Source organism: Podarcis cretensis (assembly GCF_951804945.1).
Source record: "Podarcis cretensis genome assembly, chromosome: 9".
In the NCBI taxonomy this organism is placed as follows: domain Eukaryota; kingdom Metazoa; phylum Chordata; class Lepidosauria; order Squamata; family Lacertidae; genus Podarcis; species Podarcis cretensis.
The window spans coordinates 25,066,214-25,092,537 of record NC_137178.1 but is presented as its reverse complement, the minus strand read 5'-3'; the positions used below and the strand labels follow the sequence as shown (position 1 = coordinate 25,092,537).

The 26,324-nt window shown below is 39.4% G+C and overlaps 1 protein-coding gene across 1 annotated transcript in view; it reads left to right on the top strand.

Annotated features, from left to right (window-relative positions):
• The window catches only part of COL25A1 (collagen type XXV alpha 1 chain), a 327,412-nt gene that overhangs the window by 275,993 nt on the left and 25,095 nt on the right, over nucleotides 1–26,324 (top strand). The window contains exons 19-30 of the mRNA XM_079990247.1: nucleotides 1,072–1,134; nucleotides 3,211–3,279; nucleotides 4,687–4,731; nucleotides 6,547–6,591; nucleotides 7,441–7,518; nucleotides 11,991–12,014; nucleotides 14,608–14,652; nucleotides 15,909–15,953; nucleotides 17,865–17,945; nucleotides 19,889–19,951; nucleotides 20,529–20,579; nucleotides 21,085–21,111. Of these exons, the coding sequence (XP_079846373.1) occupies nucleotides 1,072–1,134; nucleotides 3,211–3,279; nucleotides 4,687–4,731; nucleotides 6,547–6,591; nucleotides 7,441–7,518; nucleotides 11,991–12,014; nucleotides 14,608–14,652; nucleotides 15,909–15,953; nucleotides 17,865–17,945; nucleotides 19,889–19,951; nucleotides 20,529–20,579; nucleotides 21,085–21,111 (636 nt within the window). The remainder of the gene's footprint in view (nucleotides 1–1,071; nucleotides 1,135–3,210; nucleotides 3,280–4,686; nucleotides 4,732–6,546; nucleotides 6,592–7,440; nucleotides 7,519–11,990; nucleotides 12,015–14,607; nucleotides 14,653–15,908; nucleotides 15,954–17,864; nucleotides 17,946–19,888; nucleotides 19,952–20,528; nucleotides 20,580–21,084; nucleotides 21,112–26,324) is intronic.

Genomic DNA, 26,324 nt, shown 5'->3' with positions numbered 1-26,324 from the left:
TAAAGGGAGTGAAAGGCGGGATATCAAATCAAAACTCTTCTTCTTCTTCTTCTAAAGCAGCAAACCCGTGCATACTTACTGGTACTTGAGAATAAGTCGAATTGTGGAATGAAGATAGCGGAACTTACTTCCGCACAAACATGCATAAGATGGGTGCGTTGGGCTGCAATCCTATACTGTACTGTCTTTCCTGGGAGTAAGTCCCACTCAACACAATAGGACTTACTTTTGAATATAAATGTATAGGGCTGCATTGTTAGACTTCATTTTACTTTCTGCACTGGTGGTTGACTGCACAAGTAATGCTTTTTAAGCATTTAGCATGAATCTCACCTACAGCAGACAAAATCCTTACTACAGTTCTGCTATTGTTTGTAAACTGCCTTGATTATTTCTATAGAAGGGCAGGAAAGAAGCACTAGAAAGTTTATCACATTAGTTTTCTAGAACCAATGAAAAGAACCTCATTTTTATTTGCATGTTGCTTTTTTCATTCTGTTTCTTCCTCTTAAGTTAGTTTGTAAATCTATTGCCAAAACTGTTTAAAGAGAAGGGGGTTGTGTTTGTCCCGGATTCTGATATAACATCTGCATAATAATGTCACACACAATTGTTCTTCTTTTTAATCCTGGAATGAAAATTTGTTTTGTAACCAAAATTGCAAAGGTTTAATATTTTGTAAGTTGTGAATGAAATGTAACTACTGTACAGCTAATTAGTTCCCTTTTCCCACTGAATCCGTCATGTTATTAGCCTTGTCTTGGTAGACTTTTTTTTTTTTTTTTACATAAACTGTAATGTAATCCGGGAAGCCTAACATGCATTAATTCCATGAAAAACAAGATGTAAGAGCTTCCAGTTCATTTGCTTTTCTTAAACTCAATGAAGCTTTTCTTGAAGAGCTCTGTGCTGGTGGAAATCAAACTTGATTAATTGTATCTGTCTATAGCAGTTGGATTTGCAGTTAGAAAACCATGGGCGACTAGGAAATTACCATTAGAGGTAAACTTATTTTTACTGTAATTATTCACAGTTAAATTAACAGAGATCTAATGTGCTCATTTTTCAAAGGGTGAACCGGGTTTCATAGGACCGCAGGGAGAACCTGGATTGCCAGGATTGCCAGGAACAAAGGTATGTTTCACATCTCCCTCCCCTTAATATACCGGTATGTAGCTTACTTCATATCATATTAGTTCAAAACCTAATCCTTATCCTAGACCAAAGCACATTCACCCAACCAACCGTTAAAGCCAAACTGAAGTGATATGTACACTTTGCTGGAACTGAAAGAGAGAATAGAATCAGGTCCACTGGTGGCTCTGTTGAGAAGCCAGCTTCTTCTGTTTTCTCTCTCCCTCAAGTGTCACTAGAAGCAGCCATTGCAGAAGGAGGATGAGAAAGCAAGTAGAGCTCAGCTGAGAGACCAGAAGCTTTTGGCTCCACCTCCCCTTGAACATTTTCTATTCCAGCTGCTTGTTCTAGGAACTTGGTAAATAAGGACTAATGATTGAGGGGAGATCTGCACCAAACATTTAAAGTGCCTTCAACACACATGACTTCCCCCAAAGCATGCTAGTTTCTCTTTCACAGACCTATGATTTCTAGTACCTTTATCAAACTACCGTTCCAATGAAGCTTTGGGAGAAATCACCTGCTTTAAATGTGTGTTGGCTGTGATTTAAATAGATGCTGTGGATCCGCCCTGAATTTACTTTTCTCCTTCTACCCCCCCCCCAATCCTTTAGTCTGCTGTGCAATATCTATTCCAGCAAACCTTTGCAGGGGTCCAGCTTGCCGCTGGAGGCATAAGTGACCTCAGCTGCAAGGAGTACCTTTTACTAGCTACAGCTGGTTCACTAGCTATAGGCGTTTCTGCACAAGAATAGCCCAGCTGGCCCAGTCAAAGCTATCAGGACATGTGATTGAAATCCCTTTGGACTACTGTCTGGGTTTTTAGCAAGACCATATCTGCCAGCTTGGGCAGGGAGACTGTGGGGCAGCAGGATAAGCAATACAACCCATTCTGCCTCTATGGCCCAGTGTTAGGTATGGTCCCTTGATAATGCACTTTGAGTAGAGCTGTTTATTTTATTTTAACATCAAGCTCTTCAGGACAAGAGTTTGGATTTGATATCCCACTTTATCACTACCTGAAGGAGTGGCTAACATTCTCCTTTCCCTTCCTCCCCCACAACAAACACTCTGTGAGGTGAGTGGGGCTGAGAGACTTCAGAGAAGTGTGACTGGCCCAAGGTCACCCAGCAGCTGCATGTGGAGGAGCAGGGACGCGAACCCGGTTCCCCAGATTGCAAGACTACCGTTCTTAACCACTACACCACACTGGCTCTCATAAACCATCATTCACATTTGTACTCTGTAAACCATCATTCACTATCTTGGTGCTGTATAATAACAAATAATATGGACCACTCTGTTTGCTCTGAGCATGTTCTTAATTGTACAACCTGAACTGCCTTTCAGTTTTCTCCTTAATCAGAGCATTAGAGACTTCTAAACTTTCAGATTCACTTAATGAAGGAATGGGGAGCCCATGGCCTTCTGGTCAGATGTCCAACTCATATAATCTCTTGCAGTTCGCCATGCTGTCTGGTGCTGATGAGAGTTACAAACAATATCTGCGAGGCCACAGGTTCCCTTCCCCTGCTTTAGAGGCCACAAATGTTCTTTGGAAAATCAAATCTCTATCCACATTTGATGCATTCGCTTCTCAGTTGAACTATTACACTAAATTTGCAGTGGGTGGGGCAATATCGCCCTCTGATTAGCTGCCCAGTTGCTCACCTTGAAAACAGGATGAAGAACTGAAAGCATCTAAGACTCTGGTGATTGTTTAAAACACTGGAACTAATAAAATGAAAGCACTTTAAAAATGGTTTGCTTTATCTCTCTCACTTCTCCCTCCCCCTGTGCTTCATATTTATATTTAATCCATAGCATTTGAAACTTTCACGGTAGTTTAACATTGACAATTCAGATGAAGTAGCAGTAAGCATCCACTTCTGGAACATAATTTATTTTCCAAAAGAAAAGTTTGTCACTGTATTGTGCTTATCAGCTTTCCATTTGAAATATGTTCAGGATATTATGCTCTTTAATGTTTCTAAAATGGCTAGTTACCATGCCTGCTGTTGCCTGTATTCTATAATATTTTCCTCTCATCTTGCTTTCTCTGGTAATTTTTGACAGGGTGAAAGGGGAGAAGCAGGGCCCCCTGGGAAAGGTGAACGAGGTGAGCCTGGAGCTCCAGGGCCAAAGGTCAGTTTGGTTTAACTTTGACAATTAAAGTGTGCATTTTGGAGCTTTGTGTTTTGGTGTGTGTGTTCTTAAAAAAATAAAAGCTCTGCTAGTGATAAAAATAAATTTCAGTGTGATTTATAGTGCACTACAAAAGTCATTTGAATTTATGCTGGTCACTTTGGGGCACAGCCCAGCCAGAAATTATTTATGTAAACTGAGGGATCAAATGTTAAAAGCCAAACCTGTAGCTATGCACAAAATTTCTTCTTCATAACTGCAATATTGAAATTTAGGACTTTCAAGTATGTCTATGCAGAATTAACATCCTAAGGTGCTCACCGTTGCAATGTTTCAAGTCCAGCTAATAAAATAAAATAAAATATTGACAGTGCAGTCCTATGTCTGCTGAGAAGTCTCATCAAGTTACTGCCAGGTAAGTTTGTATATGAGTGCAACCTTAAACTGGTTTCTAACTTTGAGTCAGGAAGGAGTACTTCTACGTACATTCCATTATCTCATTAATTTACTGCTATAATAGGATTTAGGAATTCTTTATGCTTATTCAAAAGGTCTGAGAGCTACCCAAAATATTAAGATAAGAATTACAGGCCTATGGGTAGTATTCAATATTAGTCATACTCAGAGTAGATCCATTCTACTCCACTGAAATTAATGGGCAAATTATTGGTAAAATATTTTGGCCGCCCTTCACCATAAAGTCCTAAACTGAGTTACAACAATTGAATATACAATTATAAAAATGAATAAAACCATTGCAATTATGAAACAAATAAAACCATTTTTGGGGGGCAGAGCAGTATAAATTCAGCAAAAGAGGTGGGCCTTTACTGTCAAAGGCCAGACATAACCAACGTAGGTCTATTAATTTCAGTGGGGTTGCTCAGAGTAGAACTTTTTTGGAGACAACCCTCTACAACGAAGGCATACAGTTTTATTTCCTCAGTTATTCTGAGTGAATGGACCCATCCAAATTGGTTTCTTGATTTGCAATGGTTACTTTATCTGACAAGTTGATGTCTGGGGGGAACGACATGTTGAGAGAATTTAGCAAGCTGCTGTAGTAAGAATTATCATGTAGCCTGGATTCATTAATACTAAATCATTCATCATTCATATACCTGCATTAATATTTGTTATTTAGAAGCTTAGTTGTCATTATTGTAAAATGAAGTGTTTCTACCACACCAGTAATGGGGAACCTGTAGCCCCCTGATGTTGCTAAGCCGGAGCTCCAATGATCTCTGCCCATTGACCATGCTTGCTAGTCCAACAACATCTGGAGGGCTACAGCTTCCCCATCCCTCCACTAACTTTACAGGTAGCTGATACTAATTCCTTTTCTTCTCACTTTCCTTTTTCTGTCCTCATTTCTCCTGTCCATCTTGTATGTGTTCCATCATCCAGGGAAGGTCAGGCGAATCTGGAGCTAGAGGCCCAAAGGGGTCGAAGGTCAGTAGTAAGCAAATTTTGGTTTTACTGATTCAATGTGATGTGGTGAGGTTTTGTGGTCTGTTGTTTAGTTCATTTTATATGTGTATAGACTGCCCTTCAAGCAAACAGTTTGCAGGGAAGATTACATTAAAACGAAGTGACGGCAAAATAGCAGAAAGCCTTTTTCTGTGCCAGCAACCTGGTTGTGGAATTTCCCCTCAAAGACTAGTCTCGTCCCTGATGGTCTTTAGGCAGGGAGTGAAAACTTTCTTATTCTGTGTGGCTCTTGATAGTTTTTGACTTATGATTGAAGAGTATTAACTATGCTGCTTTTGATTACAGTCATACCTCGGGTTACAGACGCTTCAGGTTGCGGTTTTTTTGGGTTACGGACTGCCGAAACCAGGAAGTACCAGAACGGGTTACTTCTGGGTTTCGGCAGTCGCATATGCGCAGAAGCACTGAATTGCAACCCGTGCATGCACAGACATGCCACTGTGGGTTGCGAATGCTGCAGGTTGCGAACATGCATCCTGCATGGATCACGTTCGCAACCTGAGCATCCACTGTATAAGTTTTTTCTTTTTCTGTTTCTGTTACTTGGTAGTGTTTTCTTTCATTTTGTTCTCTTATGTAAATTGCTTTGATCCAGAACAACTGTTTCAAAGGTAGTTCTGTGGGTAACATTAAAGAAGTAAATCCAAAGTTTTAGCAAAGCATATTTAGGAAAGGCCAGACTGTGCAGGAGAGGCCACAATTGGTATACTAGCCTAAATGGATGAAGGGCACTCTAGATGCTGTTTGGGGCTGTAATGACAAAGCTATATCCAGGAGCACCACTAAACTGTGAACCAGATCCTATACAGTGAGTACAGCTCCATCTAAATCAGACTGAACACTACTGTATCTCCCTCAACACAACACCCTTAGCTGGATAGATGTTGCCAAGCTTGCTCAGACACATCTGCACACTGTTTCCCTGTATTCAAGAGATCACCAATGATGGGGGGATTTAGCCAAATGTTGCACAATGAGGAACTGTTCCCAACATGACCCTCTGCAAGAAGACAGGCTGCTAAGGTCGCCTCGTAGAAGTTTCACTGTGCAAAGGCTGCTAAAGTGTTATTGTTGTTGTTTCTTATTTAAAACCACATTAACACTGAAAACATCTTTGTTCAGTCACAAGCCGAGCTGTACTGTCACAAATAGCTCAGAGCTGTGTACTAATGTCTTTCTAGAGCAGCCTTTCTCAACCTGTGGGTCCCCAGATGTTGTTGGACTACAACTCCCATAACCCCAGCTAGCAAGGCCAGAGCTCAGGGAAGATGGGAGTTGTAGTCCAACAACATCTGGGGACCCACAGGTTGAGAACCGCTGTTCTAGAGTCTTCTCTGACTTTCCGCTAGATTATTGTTACTATGAGCAAATGGGTACTCTGTTGCCATCCTAATCAAGTCTCATACTGAATCTAGGCTGATCACAAAGATACAGCCCTTCTGTTATGTGCAGTGAACTACTTACATATGGACCGCAGCTTAGCAAAACACATCTGTTGCTGTTCAAACTCACCAATCCATGGTGCCATTGGGGGTGGGGCCAGGTGGACAGACCACAGGTGAGCAGGCTTCACTCCGGTCCACACCTGGGGCTTAAATTTGGGGCAGAGCCTGCGCTGAGTGTGCAGTTGGCTTTGGATCTTCAGAGGCAGTAGCAGGTTCCAGTGAAGACTCAGAGAGAAGTGTGTCGTGGGACAGAGCTACTCATAGTGAGTTGGTGAGTTTATCGCGTCCTTCCCCACGTGAAACTTGAAATACTTATTTTGCTTTTTATTAGGGTGATTCTGGAGACAAAGGTGATTTAGGGGCAATGGGTCCAAGGGTAAGTGACTACCATTTGAGCCATTCCATGCAGCATGATATTCGTTGCAGCTCATTTCCTCAAGCCGCCCAGATGAAATCAGCAACATTTTAAAACAACTAAAGTATATGTCTGGGTAGGCTTGCGGAAATAAAAAAATTGTTTTCCGCAGGCATCTAAAACAGTATAGCAAGAGTACCTGTTTGATGTTAATAGGCAAAGAGATCTAAAAGTATTCAGCCACACTAAAAGGTTGACTCCTTAGAGAAGCAAAACAGGTATTATCTGTGAATAAATATTATAGCCTTGATCTGCAACATTTTAGCTTTGATTTGCATTATATCTCTGATGCACGCTGGGTTGTGATGTGTTTTTCTGAGACTGCACATTCCAGTTGTTATAATATTAGTCAGTTTTCCATTTAACACATTGGTGTGATCAGACTAAAAGAACACATTGTCACTGATGGCATTGAATAGATGATTAATCTTGTCTGTTCTAAAGTTATCATTAGCATTATCAAGGCCAATCAACTCTTAAGCACGTCCATCAAGATTTTATGTGCATTTGTACACCTTGGGTAGCACAGACTGTGTGATACCAATAAGCTATCTGAAGAGAGTGAGCTTGGTGCAGCATTTGAAAATGAAGCAGGAAATATGCATCAATCCATCATATTCTGGTATAAATCTTCCAGGCAGCTGACATGCCATTTCTGTAATAAAGCAAAATGATACCCTGAATGGAACTGTGCTGTAATCAGCAGCTCAGGCAAAATTTTATGTTGCCTTCCTCAAATTGATGAGAATAGTGAGTGATTTGTATTCTGTGCTCTTGATCCAAATAACATTTGGGGTGAATGTTTTACAGGGCCCTCCTGGACAAAAAGGTGATCAAGGGGCAACAGAGATAATTGATTACAATGGCAATATCCACGAAGCTTTGCAGGTATGTCACCAGACGTCATGCACAGTAGGCATAATTATATTTTTCCTTCCATGCCCTTTGAGTTGGAATAGAAAGTGTAATCATGGTATTCATATGTTGCCATAGTTTAGGAGTTGAGTATGTGCTTTGCATCCATCCATCCATCCATCCATCTATCCATTGCCAGTCCCTGTGAAATATCTCAGCAAGGCTGGTAAATAACTCAGTAAGTACACAATGGTAAGATAAATGGATTGATAGTCTGACCAAGGGAGCTCTCTGTGTTTATTTTAATGATACTCTAGAATATTCTGTTACTGGCAGTATAGTGAAATGGACACTCACCTGACTTTCTGACAACTGAGTCGCTGCTGCTTACCAGAAGGGGAGGGATGAGTTTGTAGTGAGGTTGACAGGGTGCAAATGCATCAGTTGAGCCAATCTGGTGCTTCTACTGGAGAATTTATGTAACACTGACCTTCCCACCCCCTCCTTCCTGATAAGCAGCATGGACTCAGCTGTCAGAAGGTCAGGTGAATACTGCTACCACACTGTCCGCTACTGGCTTCTGGCTTCAAAAAACAAGCAGAAGCACCAGATTGGCACCACCAGTGCATTTGCAATCCACCAACCTCACAATCGCTGCACCTCTTGCTCCATCCATCCTGATACACTGCAGTGACTCAGCAGGACTGAGGTCAGGTGACTAGTGCAGCTCCACCATACCACTTGCTGCTGTTTCCATTTATATGTCAAATCCATCTACAACCCAAATTAGTAATAGTAATAGCCTTCATAACCTTTTGCCTGTCTTTGTTGTACTCCACAATTCATAAAAGCAAAGGTCTGGTTAGGAATACTTTAGGTTAGGCGAACAATTACAGGCTCGGGCATTTAGGTGAATTTTCTTGCAGATAGATGCACTATGCTGCCATGTGCATTCACTCACAGGGAGAAATGGTGTCATTGGCATATGAAACACAAATGTATGATAATAATTTCAGAGAAGGTTTTGGTGATTTCAACTCAGCCTGTTGAAATACCTGGGTTACACTGCCATGATTGAAATTGAATAGGTCTAAAAGCCATCCGATGTAAGTAGATCTAAAAGGACTTGTAAAAGATGCTCAGTCTTTGAATCTCCAAGTGAAGACGAACAGCAGTATTGTTATATGTCAGCTGTACGCTAAGAATTAGCAGTGATCTTTTCCTCTCTTCCGAGATTCGTCAATGCACACTGAACTTATGGAAAATTCAGAATTTGGCTGTTATTTAGCTCCCCTCAGGACTTGGAATGCTATTTCAAGTAGGAATTGGCTTTGTTCCTCACAACAAGAAGGCTGTCCTCCTGGATGTGTGCTTAAGACCAGGGAAATAAACTAAAAAATAAGACAGAATTTTGCTGGCTGGCTTGCAGTTCCTCTGAGTCATTCCTTCAACTTCATTACACGGGTCATTAGAGAATAAGTCATTTTCATTCAAGCAGCACAGAACACTGTAAGAATTCAAAACCAAATAAGACTATTTCACCTACAAGTGGCCAATCCCGAAGTTCACTTCTTCTTCCTTCAGAAAGATCAAAGACTACAGTGAGCCCCAATCCAGTGAGATTATTTTACCCATGCACTACACGGGGTTATGTGTGTGAACAGTAGGGCTCTCGCATTGCAGAAGAAGAAGAGTTTTGATTTGATATCCCGCGTTTCACTCCCTTTAAGGAGTCTCAAAGCGGCTAACATTCTCCTTTCCCTTCCTCCCCCACAACAAACACTCTGTGAGGTGAGTGGGGCTGAGAGGCTTCAAAGAAGTGTGACAAGCCCAAGGTCACCCTGCAGCTGCATGTGGAGGAGCGGAGACATCAACCCGGTTCCCTAGATTACGAGACTACTGCTCTTAACCACTACACATGCCTACCCAGAGGCCAGTTCTGTTAAGGGTCTTATGGTCAGCTAAATAGGTATTGAATGACAGCATTAGTAACCTTTAGCGCTTTGCACAAATGATCTCTCATAGTTCTCCACTATTTCTATGGGAAGATAAATTAGAGGCCATTTTACAAATTTCTTAGTTTAGCTGGAGAAGAAATTGTTAATTTTTCTATTTTTTCTATGGTGTTTCTTTTACTTTTGCAAGTGGTAGCAGCATTAACTATGTTGGCAGCCATCCACCACTCTAACCTTCCACACCATTCCAGAGCATTAGGGTAGTTGGGAGAATGTAAGCTACACACACCCAAAAAAGTTGAGAATTTTCAGAGGGGGAAAAATATTTAAAGTGATCTTTCTCTAAGAGAGTGGGGCTGAGAAAGAAAAACCCCAGGCTATTTTTCCAGGAAAAATAATGGCTTCTAGGAAATTTGGACTCACCTCGTCTAGTTTTGCCAAGTGTTAAGTCCTTCAGCAGCAGTACTGCAGCAAACTGCTTTACAAACTGTATTTCAAGCTAAATATTATTTCATACATGACCTATGTAGCTGTTATTTCCCATAATAGTAAACTGTTTGCTTGCTTGCTTGCTTGCTTGCTTGCTTGCTTGAGTTCATACATGCCCTTTTCTGTAAGATCCCTTGGTGGGTTGCAACAATATTACAAATGGTTAAAACAACTTACAAACGTAAGAAGCATATATATTGGATGTCAAAGGCCAGGCCACTATAGATGTCCACCTCTGACTCATTTCTGCAGATCAGGATCAACAGTTGTAAAGAGAGGTTTGGTCCTTAAATCCTACATTTTATAAAGTGTGTGGGGTAAATATTGCCATAAAGTGATATTAGGTATTAATGCTAGGTATACAATAATGACAAAACCAGTGTATTAGAAACCATTAATTTATTAAAACTAATACATCAATTCGGATGAGAAACCATTAATTTATTAAAACTAATACATCCATTCGGATGAGAAAATGAATTCAAAGCTCTAAACACTATAGGTCCCAAATGAATCAGACCATTTCCAACAATTATCTGTATGCCAAGTTTGCTGCAACAGGGGCATGTAGAGATATATTTCGTCTATGGGATTCCCTTTTCCTTCCATTTGCAGATTGCCAAAATCCAGCTTGGACTGTCTTATGGAAATGATGCAAGGATTTTTATTTGAGTTATAGTTTAGTGGTCAGAGATAAGCAAGGGGTTGCTTTGGTTATACATTTATTAATAATCCTTGTGTTTCCTTTATTCTGCCCTATAAAGATTGGTATCAAGCCAGCGCTTTCAAGGAACAATGCAGGCTATAAATCAAAATAGACAAGCACAGTGCTTCTCAAGTCATTTTTCATGGCGTTAAGCAGAGCTGAATATTAGTGTGCTTCATTTTTTGTAACTCCTTTATATGAAATAATTGAAAATGTTCCACCTTACAGAGAGCCATTACAATGCTAGATGCTAGATTCCTAGTTAGGATGATACCACTCTTTTATGGAAGTAAGCAAAGTAATATTCTGTTAGATGCAAACAATAGGTGATGGGGTTATTCACTAACTGTGCAGGATAATTTTTATAAACAATCAGCCTAGCAAATAGTGTTTTCTTACTCTAGTAGTGTTACTGCAATTCATGAACAATAGTATGTAACCAGCACAGCTTCTCAAAGTTTGATGAGACACTGTTCTTTTTCTAAAAGAGTATGTGGTACTATCAGGAAAAGTGTGCGGATTGTACCACTTACCTTCTCACAATGTGCCTATGTGTTTGAGTTGGAGTTAGCAGTTCGAAAGCATACCAGTGCGAGTACATAAATAGGTACCGCTGCGGTGGGAAGGTAAACTGCATTGCCATGTGCTCTGGCACTCGTCATGGTGTCCCATTGCTCCAGAAGCAGTTTAGTCATGCTGGCCGCATGACCCAGAAAACTGTCTGTGGACAAGCACCGGCTCCTTCGGCCTGAAGCGAGATGAGTGCCGCAACCCAGTAGTCACCTTTGACTGGACTTAACTGTCCAGGGGTCCTTTACTTTTACTGATAAGGATCACAGTCTTAAATTGCTGGTGTATCTCTGAGATTAGTAGGTCTATTTCTGTCTTGACCATTCTGGAAACTCATTGGAATTTGAAGAATACACAAGAATATCATGTTTAAAGAAATGTCTGTTTCTAACAGTAATTAAACCTATGCAGCACATTCCACAAAGTATTTAAGATTTGAGTACTCTTAAGCTTATTAACGTCTTTGATGCCAATGTTCTCTAATGTGTGGATCACAGACATTTATTGGCAATGTAAATATATCCTTTTCAAAATCTGGAGGTGCCTTGGGCATGAAAATCTTATGGACATTGTTTTTTTAAAAATCATACTAAATAATATCAATTGTTTTTAATGTTGTTGTTTTTTTAATAAAAAAGACAGTTTTCTTTAATTTACCTGAGACAGTCAAACGCTTATCCCAAACTGCCCAAATTCTGTGAAATCCATTACTAAACAAGCAAAGTATTTTATTTCAAACTGAACATCTGGTAACATTGTCTTCTGTTAATACATTTTGCCAACAGAGGATTACCACCCTAACTGTCACGGTAATTCTTATTGCATGACTTGTAGTGCTTTGTAGCTGTTTTCCTCCTCAGTGTTGCATGTTCATAACTTGCCTGATTTAGAATGTGTCTGTTTCATCAGATATTGACTTATCACTACATATATTTCTACATCAAGTGTTATCAGTGTTGAAAACCAGCACTGCAGTTGAAATTAATAGCAATGATCCCATTCATTTCAGTAAAGAAAATGATTTAAAACTCTTGTTTGCTAGTCTAACAAGTTTATCTTTATTACAGCTGTGCATTTTCACTTCTGTTTCTTTTAGTAGGAATTTTTGAAGGCAAGGCTTGCACAGGATATTTCCCAGTAGTTTTGTGTTTTGGATTGATATTTTTTTTAAAGCCTTATTTGATAGAAGTTATATGCTAGAAGACACAGACCACACTTACTCCAGAATATTCTTTAATTCATCCTGTAGAATTCATTAGGATCTAAATGACAGCGCTCCAAAATAAGTGATTTGTGAGCTGCAACCAGAGTTGTCATCTCAAATGCAACTTCTTTACATTAAAAAATGTCCCTTTTCCTGTTCAGTGTTGGTAGAAAGTAAGTGTATTAATTCCAGATGTAAAAAACATGGTTAAAGGAAATTTCAGTTGAGCAAGCTGAAAATTTGTCTATACCTCAAGATCTGATACAGTGAACATGGTCTTCCTCCTGCTCCTTCTCTGCCCTCTGCTTTCATTAACCCCCAGTGGATGCATGCTGGACTGGAATTCTGCCATGCAGTATTGCTAGGAAATAATGATAGTTAAGACTATGAGGCTTCTTGGAAGGTAATTAACTATCTCTAGCAGTTCAGAGAAGCATGTTTTGACATCTGTACGGATGCTTTTAAAGCCGTAGATATTTTTCCGGGACATCTCACTGCAGTGTAGCCCTTGGAGTGGTAATAGCCACATGTTAAATCTGTGCTGCAAAAACCTGAAGTGCCACAGTCCAGAAGAACGGGGCATGGCTTGCATGCAGGAGGCATCAGAGCTAACCCCCAGTACCTCCAGTAGACCTCAGATAGGGCTAGGAAAGTTCTCTAATATCTTAGCAAGCAACTACCAGCACTAAGTTCACCTGTGAGTCTGTGCACGAAACACAAAGGAAACTGTATTACAGTCGCCATAAATTATGTGGTGCATTGTGTTGAAGGAGGTTAAAGGGTTAAGTAAAAACTTAACTAATTCCAAAAATGAGATGGGAATCTCTAGTTAATAATGGTTTCCATCTGTGAGCTGAGATGTTCTGTGCTGAGTCCTCACTTGCCTTTCCCCCTTCTGCTTATGTGCTTTCTACCTCACACAAGAAGTGATTTCAAAACCACACGAACCTATTCCTGTCCAATTCATGGAAGGCATAGTGATGTGTGTGTTTGCACTTTTGTCTTTTACTGTTTCTTGTGCATTTGCACACACCTGTAGCGTAAATACTGCTTCCATGATTTACATGTGTATATTGGGACGCGGGTGGCGCTGTGGGTTAAACCACAGAGCCTAGGACTTGCTGATCAGAAGGTTGGCGGTTCGAATCCCCGTGACAGGGTGAGCTCCCGTTGCTCGGTCCCAGCTCCTGCCAACCTAGCAGTTCGAAAGCATGTCAAAGTGCAAGTAGATAAATAGGTACCGCTCCCGCGGGAAAGTAAACAGTGTTTCTGTGCGCTGCTCTGGTTCACCAGAAGTGGCTTAGTCATGCTGGCCACATGACCCGGAAGCTGTACGCCGGCTCCCTCGGCCAATAAAGCGAGATGAGCGCCGCAACTCCAGAGTCGGTCACGACTGGACCTAATGGCCAGGGGTCCCTTTACCTTTACCTTATTGCCAATCTTGCTACGTGAGATTTTACAATAAAACTGCAGTGTTTTCCATCAAGCTCCTTTCTCCTCTATGGCATATTATATATAATGCCAGTGTCAAGAAAAACTTTATCTAAACGTATCAACCCTACCTCTTTGGCACAGAATCCTGAGAGGCAAGCACAGGATTTTTCTTATAATTTAGCTGAATAAAAAACAATATAAGAAAGGAGGCAGCAGAGGCCCTGAAAACTTAATTCTGTGTTAGGGTACGCTCATACCTAAGGTTTACACTATATGCAGTCATCTTAATTCATGCAACAAGAAGGGAGTTGCTACCCACACAATTAGGCCTTTATCCTGTTCCACCGCTCACTACCTAAATGCCAATAGCTGCACATGGCACAGGTTAGCTGTTGACGGAGAACTTACTTATACAGCAATTCAAATGGCCACCATTTGCCCAATGGTAAAAAAAATAATAATGCTCTTATTTCAAAGTTAAATGTGCTTGTTTTGTTTGCAGAAAGCTATAGACTTTTTTACCTAGAAGTTAGAATGCTATTTTTTTCTGTTTAAGAAAAAAATAATTGAATTTAATTGCAATATGTTTGTGCTGTCTGTAGTTGATCATTGAGTGTCATAGTTGTTAACTGCTTCTTAATACAGTGCTTTTTTGTCACATTGGTTTGTTACTAATGAAGATTAGTATAACTGTGCCTGACAGAGAAATACTATAGAAATCTGGATGGTGCTGGATTAAAAAAATAACTGTTGTTTACCTTTAGGGTCCTCCAGGTCCACCTGGACCCCAAGGATTGCAAGGGTCAAAGGTGAGTCTCCAACTCTTACTCATTTGACGAAGACCCCCTGAGCTTTAATTTATTTCCATGCAGAATATGGTCTGAAGGCACATGAGGCTACCACTTTGTAGAAGTTAAGGGGGTCAGGGTGTGATCATTGTCTGGGTTGTTGACCTTCTGGAAGCAGCATGTATGCTATCTTGGGTTTCATGATGGAATAAAGGCAGGACGTCAGTATAAGAAAATAAATACTGTGCTTTAAATGCATAATCATCACTAATAGCACAATCCTATGCTTGTCTAAGGAAGCCCCACTGAGTAACTGTGTGTAGGATTTCAGACTAAGAAACTTTTTACTGCATTATGTTTTATATTTTATTTTTCCTTCCTTAATATTTATTAATAATTTTAGCCAGCATCACAATAATTCATTTAATTAATAATTTAATTTGTAATTTTAAATTAAGATACCTTAATTTACCCTAAGTAACAATACACAGTCTATGTTCTTTTTTATTCTCATCTAAAGAATACTGTGGCCAGGAGAACAGGAGTAGCCAACATGGTGCCCTTCGGATGTTTTCAGGCTATAACTCCCATCCAACAACTTTTGGAGGCCATCTGTATAACTGAAATGGGTGGTCTTCAAAACATTCCCACATCCACCTAGATCCTGGCCAATACCTTATTCTTATTTGTTTTTCCTAGGTTGCCTGTTGACATATGATATTATTATAGACCAGCATAGTTAATTCATATTGACCCAGTTTGGACCTAATAGTATACCATGGTTTAACACTATGAGGACAATTGTGGACAAACACTATGTTCGAGGCTCACAACCCTAGGTGCCCCCTCCACTTCTTTATCACAGCCATGACGAAGAGATAAGACTACTTTCAGACTAACTGCAGCTTATTTTTATTTGTAAAATAATTTAAAAACACCTGCTTCTTATTTCCTTGTGGCTGTTCCATGTGGGAAGGGTTGGTGTGTAAGCCTAAGAATCTAGCAGTCTTATTAACAAAGCATTAAAAAGGTAAAGGTAAAGGTACCCCTGCCCGTACGGGCCAGTCTTGACAGACTCTGGGGTTGTGCGCCCATCTCACTTAAGAGGCCAGGGGCCAGCGCTGTCCGGAGACACTTCCGGGTCACGTGGCCAGCGTGACATCGCTGCTCTGGCCAGAGCCAGAGCCAGAGCCAGAGCCGCACACGGAAACGCTGTTTACCTTCAAACTATAGTATATTCCAGGAAATAATAACATAATGAAATTTTTACTTTGCAGGGTGAACCCGGATCTCCAGGATTGCCAGGTGCTGATGGAGAGCAGGTACTTGAACAATTATTGCTACTGAACATATGAATGATACAATAGTAGGTATAAAAAAAGAGATGTAGATAGACTTCCGGGTTAGCGCCATCGGCGAATGGCGGAGTTCCTCCAATTGGAGGAATGGGCTCCGTGGAAATTGGGTCTTCCTGCCACGGCGAAGATGGGGACCCGCTAGAAATCCCAGGCGGAGGAGCCTGGGAACGCGGGGTTCGGCAGAGCACCAAGAGCGCCTCCCCTACTCGCGGGGAAACCCCTTTTTGGGGCTCCGGAGCGAAGTGGGGTGAGCAGTGCGGTGCAGCGAATCGACTGCGGTGCAGCGAATGGCAGGGTTCCTGTTTAAGCCTGCAGGGGAGAGAGTAAAGGAATATAAGTTTCCATCGTCTCAAACCTGGGAACGGGCTGTCAGGACAGAAGAAGGGACATTGGATAATAATTAGGGAAAAATATATATATATTTTTCATTCATGGAATTAGTGTAATATTAACGAAATATCAGGGAAAATGCTGGAAAGGAACTAATTGGCTTTAGTAGAAAGGATTTAAGGAGTTATGTATAAATATGGTTTAAACTTTGAATCTTAAGGTTTTTAAGGTAAGATAAGGTTAAATAAATTAAGGTAAATTGAATAACAGAATATGGTAAAAGATGGAAAGGATATGTTGAATTAATTAATGAGATAGGTTGTTAAGACAAATTATTTAAATAAAAATTGAGAAATATGGGAAGAATTTGCTGAAACAACGAATTAAGTTAGAAAACCCCTAAATGTTAATTACAGGGGGCACACTAACAATTAATTTTTAATTTTTATATTTAAATCCTTGTTATATTCATATCGTCTCTTGTATTTTGATATTTTTATGATCTGTGATATTGTGTGTGTTGACGCTGGTCTGTGACCGTATTAATAAATTCATTCATTCATTCAAGAATTAAGTTAGAATACAAAAAGGGAGGTGTGAGGAGGTCCAAGAAACAGGCAAATGAAAAGATGTAATAAGGGATGTGTATTTTTCTTTTTTAACTTTTTATATTTTCTTATCTTTTTTCTGTTGTATTTTTTCTTTGTTTTTTATTGTACTTATACATTCTGGAAATTTTGAATAAATATCATTAAAGAGAGAGAGAGAGAGAGAGAGAGAGAGAGAGAGAGAGAGAGATAATAAATAAAATAATTATTTTAATTATTTTTGTTTCACAACTCTTTCTCCCCCCTTTCTTTTCTTTTGTTATGGAATGAAAGATACTGCCAAAAATAAGTGAATATAGTGCCAATAAACAACCCAGAAGATGTTTCTGGAAGATGTTCCCACATCATAGTAAACCATGGTTATTAGCTCACTGGGAGGGGGAAGTGCGTTCCATATAAAAGGTCCCAGTTTCAATGACTTGCATCTCCAGTGCTAAGAGAGACTCAGGTCTGAAACCGTGAGAACTGCTTCCATTCATTGTAGACAGCACTGTCCAAATCTACTTGAACGAGTGGTCTGACTCAGCATGAAGCAGCACCCTGTATTGCAATATTTACTGTGAATATACGGTATCAATCTGGGGTGTTCTGCTGCTTTTCACTCACAATGAGGAAGAAGAAAACCACAATATATGGTTCAGCATTATGTCCAAACCAGAGATCATGGTTTGTTTTCCTCTTACAAACCACTATTAGTCATCCAAGAACAAAGCTTAGCTGCAGATTGTAGTTTGTTGGGAGTGAAACCAACTATGATCCCTGGTTTGGACATAATGCTAAGACAGGGATTATGGTTCTTTTCCTCCCAGTGGAAGCTGATGGGAGGAAGGCAGAGCAAAATGGGAGTGGTTTGTTTATACACAGTAAGTCATGCTCTGAGGTTGATTTTAGATGATTTTGTAATATAAGACTCATTTATGTGACTGTGCTATTGCAGGGGCCTAAAGGCTCAAAAGGTGATATGGGTGACCCTGGAGTACTAGGAGAAAAAGGAGGAATTGGACTTCCAGGATTGCCAGTAAGTTTGCTTTAAAATGTACCTGCATTTTTAACTACATCTTCAGTGTCTGCTTACTCTTTAAAAGTCAAACAATATTATTATGAAGAGGGCCATTTTAGCACCATGCAGAAAGACCGACACATAGAGAAAGATCTCTCTAACAAGGAGCTTATAAGGTACAACAATGACAGAAAGAGAGATAACAGGAGATCAACAGAGGCAGGGGAAGCAGAGGAGAAAATGTGTACAAAGTGATGTATTTGGCTTAGTTTAGTTTCACGGGATGAAGATTAAGAGATCCAACCAAAGACATATGTGAAAAGAGAACTTTAAGGAAGGCTTTGAAGGAAGAGAGAGAGAAAGAGAAGGAACCATTTGGGTGCTTTCTGAAGTGATCTCCAGGCAAATAGGGCAGTGAGGAAATGTCAGCTTAGTATCAGTGCAACATGATACAAAATACTCATGATAAAAAAATGCATGGGATGTATAAACCTTAGACCAAAAGTTGTATATGTCACAGCATGCCCTTCTAGCCATCTCTTTTCCTTTGGGAACATTGAAGTTTAACTGCTTTGATGGATAAACCATTTGCTCTGTTTTCACCCTAGAACGTGAAATTTGGCAAAATTTCAAAGAGTATGTTAATTGAACAGTGAAGGGGGTGGTGGAATCTTTTATAAGGAGAGGCACTTTACTGGGATTAATCTTAAATGTATTGAGATGCAACCTATTTGCAGTTCTTCCTGGGTAAGTCCTTTTGACTGTTATCTCATTACAAGGATCAAAATTTAACCATAACGTATTTTAAGTGATTGTATAAATGTAATTTTAAATAGTGAGTAGTAAAATGATTACACTTTAAACACAAGAGAAAAATGTTCCGTAGACTTTATGCATTCTGGGCTCTCTGTATTTACTATGACATTTTGGCATGACACATCATTGATAATTGGCAGTCTGATTGAGCAGTGCTGTTCTGTGCACAGTAGGGATACTGTACTCATGAAAAATCTGCTCCTTATTAGCAGCCCCCTATGGGATCTTGTATACAGAAAACAAGAACAGATGCACATGGGGTCCTACTGAGCATGTATCATGTTGAGCAGATCTGCTGATCAATTTCTATGTGCACAAAATGTTCTGTGTTGAAATGGCCATTATTAGTGATGCTGTCAAAGTTGGTAATTACCTGGTTCAGAATGCCCATCCGCCAATGCTTGAGTGTATTACCTAATTTCCCTAAGAAATTATTGTCCAGTTTGTGGTGTAAAATGAGATTATTTATATGTGCCATGTGTGAAAATCAACCCACATCAAATTGCTGTATAAAGCACTAGTCAAGCACGATTCTGTAATTTACAGGTCAGTGTGTCTAGATAGAGGCCAGTATTTGTATCTGTAACCTCACCAAAAAAAAAAAAAATTGTAGTAGACCATCCAGAAAATGCCCTCACACAAATTTGCCTTGTACTTTCATTTATTTCATTTTATTTAAACCCCATCTTTGAAACAAGAAGCTCATGTTGGCTAGTGAAAGATAAACTTAAAGAATAATATAAACTAAAAAGAATAATAAACTTAAATGTAATAGAATAAATTATAAACAACGAAGCAAATCAGCTAACAGAAACAAAATGAAAGGGTCACCAAAACTGTAAACCTGCCATAACGTCAACTGTAGAGACATGCTCCAAGTACATTAACACTGCAATCCTATATGTGTCTACTCAGAAGTAAGTCCCATTGAATTCAAATCTGACTTCAGATCAGATATAGGTTGGCTTGTGCTGTAAGAGTTGTTAAGACAAGATATGGGCATAAAGCAAAATAAATGATGCCTATAATTATAATTATACTTATAAGTGTAAATGATGTAATGAAAATCCGTCTTCTGAACTAAACAATATCCATGAGTTGATAAGATGAAAGCTTTGTTCATTGCGTCAATACTGATTTTGTAGGGATCCAATGGCATGAAAGGAGAAAAAGGAGATGTTGGCTTGCCAGGTCCTCAAGGTCCCTCTGTAAGTATTTCTAAGCTATCTCAGTGCTTCCATAAAAATATACTAATGTCTTCTATTAAATAATTTTTTTATTTTAAAAAAGAATGTTTTGGCATCACAGCACAAGGGCATCAAACAGAGCAGTCAGTTTAAAATGTTTGAAATAAAAGCTGATGTGATGTTCTTGTAGGGCCACAGAAATGTTTTGCAGGGTGGGATATGGCCCATCGGTTATTAGTTCGGCACCCCTTCTCTATTGCCTTCTTGATAAAGGCTAATGGGGAGACCATTCACGTAAGTTTTTCTATGTGATACAAAGCAACAGTGCATTAGCATTCATTATTGCAGGCACAGGAATGATGAATATTTATTTGTTGTTTATTAAATACTCCGATGCCGTACAGTAAATGCTTTACTGATGTTTTTATTTGTTGCAAGCTGCCTTGTTACATTTTATGAAAGAACAGATTATACATTTTCAAATGAATAGTATATTTTATCTCACGTAAAGGATTGCAGCTTTTAGGCGAATAAGAGGTGCTACAATTCAGTAAGAACATGTGTTAGTCTGAACTAATTATCCTGCTTTTATATGTAGATCATAGGACCACCGGGATCTCCAGGCCCACATGGTCCACCTGGACCTATGGTAAGTCCTTTTCGGTTATCACATATGCAACTGCTGAGCGATCAGACCAAAGAAGAATCTTTCCTCTTTCTGGAAGCTGTGGATGAAGGTCATTGCAAGGGCAGGGCTGGTAGGGGCAGGAGGCAGGTATTAGTAGGATCAAGACATGGGTATTTTTGTGGGTGTGGGGCAAATGATGACATCTGAAATTGTGGAGCAAAGGGCTCTTGACCGTATAAATGTTAGCAATCATTTGTATGTCTGACTGGATATCAAGGGGGAAAATATGGAGAATCAAACGTTTTAGACATGGATCCAGCTGACTTTGAAAATTGATTGTAGTTGGAAGTTGATGCAGAGTTTCATTCTGTCTTGATTGGTTAGGTATTTGCCAGTTAATTAAGGATTGTTATTTTATGCAGTTTTGGACAGCGACAAGAACAGCAAGCACTAGCTATTGGCAAAGACCAATTTGTAGTTTAGAAATGTCCTCTCTAACTATGACATTTTCATTCTTATTTTTTAGGGACCTCATGGACTTCCAGGCCCAAAGGTAAAGAATCCAATACACAACTAACTCCATTATGTTTATTTGTTATGCACTCATTCTCGTTAATCACGTTGAAGCATGCAGTCATGTTTTGTTCTTTGTCGCACTTTTCTGTTAAAATGTGTTTTTTATATTCTTAAACCTTTAAGCAGCTGCTTAAGATAAAGCATTAAAAATATTTTTAAATGATTTATGGCAATTTCCTGTGTCTGTTCCTCATCATCATAAGTTGAATTAGCTTTCTATAATGTTAATTATAGAGAGCCAATAAAAATATCTAGTTGTCTGGTGAGAGATTCAAGCTATGCCATTTGGAACTACATTACACGTAAGCTTAGAAAAACAGGGGATGAGTGTGTTGTGCACTTAAGAGGTAAAGCGAAATCATTTCCAGATATTACTTTCTTCTTTACCTTTCTCCTTCATTCCTACTAATCTTTCCTGCTCAAGCTCCCACCTTTTACTACCTTTTATAATAAGCTCTCTTTCATTCTTTCTGTCCATGCCTTCATCTTTGAAAAGGCATTCCTAACAAGGGTCTATATCAGCGAAGTCTTCATTGCTACTTCTGGAAGAGTTATTCCAGATATATGGGGGAAAGCCTTCAGAAGCCATTCCTGAAGGAATATGTATTTGAAAGAACTTTGTATACCATAGCTAAACTTAGTTTCATTTTTAAAATCACCTTTTACCAGAATCTGTTGTTTGTTTGTTTTGAAAGAAGAGAAAAGAAACATGCTGAGACCATTATGTGTAGGACTGAACACTCACAAAACTGACCATAGTTTGTTCCGTGCCAGGGCTAGCCTAATCTGACCTGAAGCATTTTAATGGAACTCATGACTCCTTGAGATTCTCCAAGCACCAAGTACTGTAGTTTTTCTTTCTAAATCTTCAACAGCACATTCCTATACATGTCTACTCAAAGTTAAGCCCCGTTTCATTAAATGAAACTTATTTTCATGTATGCGGGTATATGGTTGCAGCCTAAAAGAATGGGATTGTAATGGAGTATGCAATTGTGGAAAGCAAGCCATTCTTCGGCTCTTGAGTACCAATAAAAGAGTAGGATATTTTCAGAGTAATAATAATAATAATCTCAAAATAAATGGTCTGAAAAATTTGAGGGTTGCAAGATTCGGTTCAGTCAACTTCTTTAGAATGCCCATTGAATTAAATTGAGCAAAATTAGTACAGTGGTACCTCGGGTTACATACGCTTCAGGTTACATACGCTTCAGGTTACAGACTCCGCTAACCCAGAAATAGTGCTTCAGGTTAAGATGCTTCAGGATGAGAACAGAAATCGTGCTCCGGCGGCGCGGCAGCAGCAGGAGGCCCCATTAGCTAAAGTGGTGCTTCAGGTTAAGAACAGTTTCAGGTTAAGAACGGACCTCCAAAACGAATTAAGTACTTAACCTGAGGTACCACTGTATATCATTTTTGTGTTTCATTTTCATTCAAGCCTCTTTTGAAAGCTTTATCTGTCACAGATTCACTCAAAGAACCTTGAGAATAAGGGTGCTAATAATTGTTTGTTAGTAAGCCCTAGCTTCTGCAGAGCAAGGGAATATTGGCACTGTAGTTCTCTGGGTGTATGTGTCTGTGTGGAGAGAGAGAGAGAGAGAAATCTGAGATCTACAATAACAAGATTTCTTTGCTTAGGAGCCATGACAGTTAAACAGGCTTGGAGGGGGTTTAAACTGCAGGGTGGACATTGCCCTTACAGTGATATAAGGATACAGTAGCAATTATCTTGGGCAGCTCCCGATGGGCTTGTGCAGAAGTTTTTAGCAGATTGTACTCTTGTTCGCCTATGCTTCAAAGCGGACTTACTCCTGGAGAGCAAGCTTTTAATGTGGATTTTAATACATAATATATAATAAAGCTATATTATAGCATAATGTTGCATACATTAATTTCATGTGAAATTTCATAAACATGAAAAGATAACTAACTTCTGTTGTTAATAGGAGTGTAATCACCTTTTTGGAGACCATTTCATCATGGTTCCAGTGCATATTCCAATAAATCACACTCTTCCTCTGTTTAATTAATTATGCTTAAAGGTTTAGAATATCTTTCCAAGATGTACTGCACATTCCAGTTCACCATGAGAAGAAAAAGGGGCCACTTAAGGCTGACAATTTTGCTTCAGAAATGTTTCAGCATCATGATGATGATGACTTGATTTGAATTTGCAAAATAATTGTAAAATTTATGCCTTTGATTTTAATACAGATCACTAGCATTCATCCATTTATTATATCATAGTCTGATAAAGTATATTTCACTGAACAGAACCAGTTGTGTTAAAGAACTGGAGTTTGCATCCACGTCTGACTGGCTCTCTTCTGTCCCAGCTTGAATACCTCTACCAGCACCCCCAATATACTTATACTTTTACATTTAGGGTGAACCAGGGTTAAATGGTCTTAAAGGATTGAAGGGTGAACCAGGTCACAAGGGTGACAGAGGGCCCCTTGGTCTTCCAGTAAGTAAAAAACCTATTCAATTTCAGTGCAAATTGCAAACTACTCTTTCTGCTTTCAACCAAAAACTCTGGTTTACTCGATAGCAAATATAAAACTATATCATGTTGGAGTAAAACATTAGTCTTGTTTTGTTTTTATCCAGAGTCTGTTCTTGTATCATTTCATAACACATAGTTCTGTCAGTTGTTGGTTTTAATATTTATTACCATTTTTGTGTCATCTGTCAGTGTCAACAATGTTACAGCATCATGTTCCTCCACATTAATTATGCCATTATTGAATGCTGTGTGGTGTTTGATTTTACTATTTTAAGTATAGTGTATATATATATATATATATATATATATATATATAATATTTTTTTCCCTTGAGTTCAGTATTTATAAGGATTGAGACGTTAAGGGTGAAGTCTTAAGAAACTAGCTTGTGTAATTTTAAGTGTTTTTCATTTGCTCATAGATTTGTGGAATTGTTCTGATTTGACTATTTTGGAATAGTTCTTGTTGGTGGTGCTTATAATAAATTTGCCTTCAATGAAGGTGTGCTAAAATCAGGATTACTCAATATTGAGAATGAAACAAATGTGCTGGAGCTAGACTATGTTAGCCATGCTATAGCCCCATTAAAATCAATCAGACTTAAGATAGTCATCTTGACTAACGTGTTCCACAGTTTTCAATGGGACAAATGTGTGACTAAGTTAATATGGATCCAACCCAGTGTTTCGTTTCTTGTACAGTGGTGCCCCGCAAGACGAACGCCTCGCAAGACGGAAAACCCGCTAGACGAAAGGGTTTTCCGTTTTGGAGGCGCTTCGCAAAACGAATTTCCCTATGGGCTTGCTTCGCAAGACGAAAATGTCTTGCGAGTTCCTGCGGGGTTTTTTTTCGTTTTCCCCCTTTTTTCTAAGCCGCTAAGCCGCTTATCAGCTGATCCGCTAAGCCGCTAAGCCGATAAAAGCCGCTAAGCCGCTAATAGCGCTAAGCCGCTAAGCTGTCAATGGGCTTGCTTCGTAAGACGAAAAAACCGCTAGACGAAGAGAATCGCGGAACGGATTCTTTTCATCTTGCGAGGCACCACTGTAGTCTTATAATACCATAAATACAAACACAATTTACCAGTCTTTTTCAGTAGACCTTTCACACAGTGAAATGAAAGATGGCCCAAACCAGTTAAAATAATTCAGACACACTGTTCAGAAGAGGCACAGTCTAGGAAAATCAAGCACTTTTAAATCAGTTGAATTCAATGGGCGTTCCACATGTGCTTAACTATTTCCTACTGAAATCAGTGGGGAATTAAAGTGTCTAACTTTTCCAGGGCAAGATCAAGGTTTTTAAAATACGTGAAGGGCCCAGTGCTCACAGACATTGGTTCTTTCCAGTGAAGCCATCTGACCTGTTTAATTCAGACAGTAGTATTAGCACTCAAGACAGCATCTTGAGAAGTAGAGACATCACCTTGCCAACAAAGGTCCGTATAGTTAAAGCTATGGTTTTCCCAGTAGTGATGTATGGAAGTGAGAGCTGGACCATAAAGAAGGCTGATCGCAGAAGAATTGATGCTTTTGAATTATGGTGCTGGAGGAGACTCTTGAGAGTCCCATGGACTGCAAGAAGATCAAACCTCTCCATTCTGAAGGAAATCAGCCCTGATTGCTCACTGGAAGGACAGATTGTGAAGCTGAGGCTCCAGTACTTTGGCCACCTCATGAGAAGAGAAGACTCCCTGGAGAAGACCCTGATGTTGGGAAAGATGGAGGGCACAAGGAGAAGGGGGCGACAGAGGACGAGATGGTTGGATAGTGTTTTCGAGGTTACCAGCATGAGTCTGACCAAGCTGCGGGGGGCAGTGGAGGACAGGAGTGCCTGGCGTTCTCTGGCCCATGGGGTCACGAAGAGTCGGACACGACTAAACGACTAAACAACAACAACATTAGCACTTTTGGAATTTTGCAGCATTGGGCTTTCCTTGTTCACACAATATCCACCAGGGGTGGATATTCAGTGCCAGAATGAATAGTATAAAACTTTACAAAAGTTTTATACATCCTGGCCGGAGACCACATCCTATGGAAGTGATAGGTGGAACTAATTTCAATGAATTAAGATTACCCTAGTGAAAACCATTGACACACTGGTGTGCTCAGGAACATGTTTTAAATTTTAATACAGTGAAGAAATAGAAATATTCTTTAAGAATCTAGGTGTTTTTTCTCATCTTATCATTAGGACATTCCAATGGGAACCCATATATTGTTTGCAATGCTCCACAGTTTTCTTCTCCTTTCAGTTCTGGTAATGAAAAGACAGTTGACATGTCTGTGCAAAATTCATAATTCCCCTTGTTTTATCTTCCAAGTTAAAAGTCTGTTTTACTAACCTATGAATAGAGATGTGTGTGTTAAAGTACAAATAAACTTCCATGATAATATATGAGGTTTGTAGCACTAATACATCTAGGGGCTCATTCTGATTTCATAAAATTGAGGTGAATTTCACTAAAAATAGTGAGATTACCTTAATGTGGGGCACGTTGCAAAGGGGATCAGAATCAGACTCTTCATGTTGTGTGTAAATTAAAACTAACCTTATGCAGTACTGTGATACTTATTCTAGAACCCTGTAGCAGCTCGCATCCTGTGTATAAATAGAAGTTGTATTTGTTTCATCATCACCAGTTACTAATCTCACATTCTTGTCATTCGTGTTATCCCTGCCAT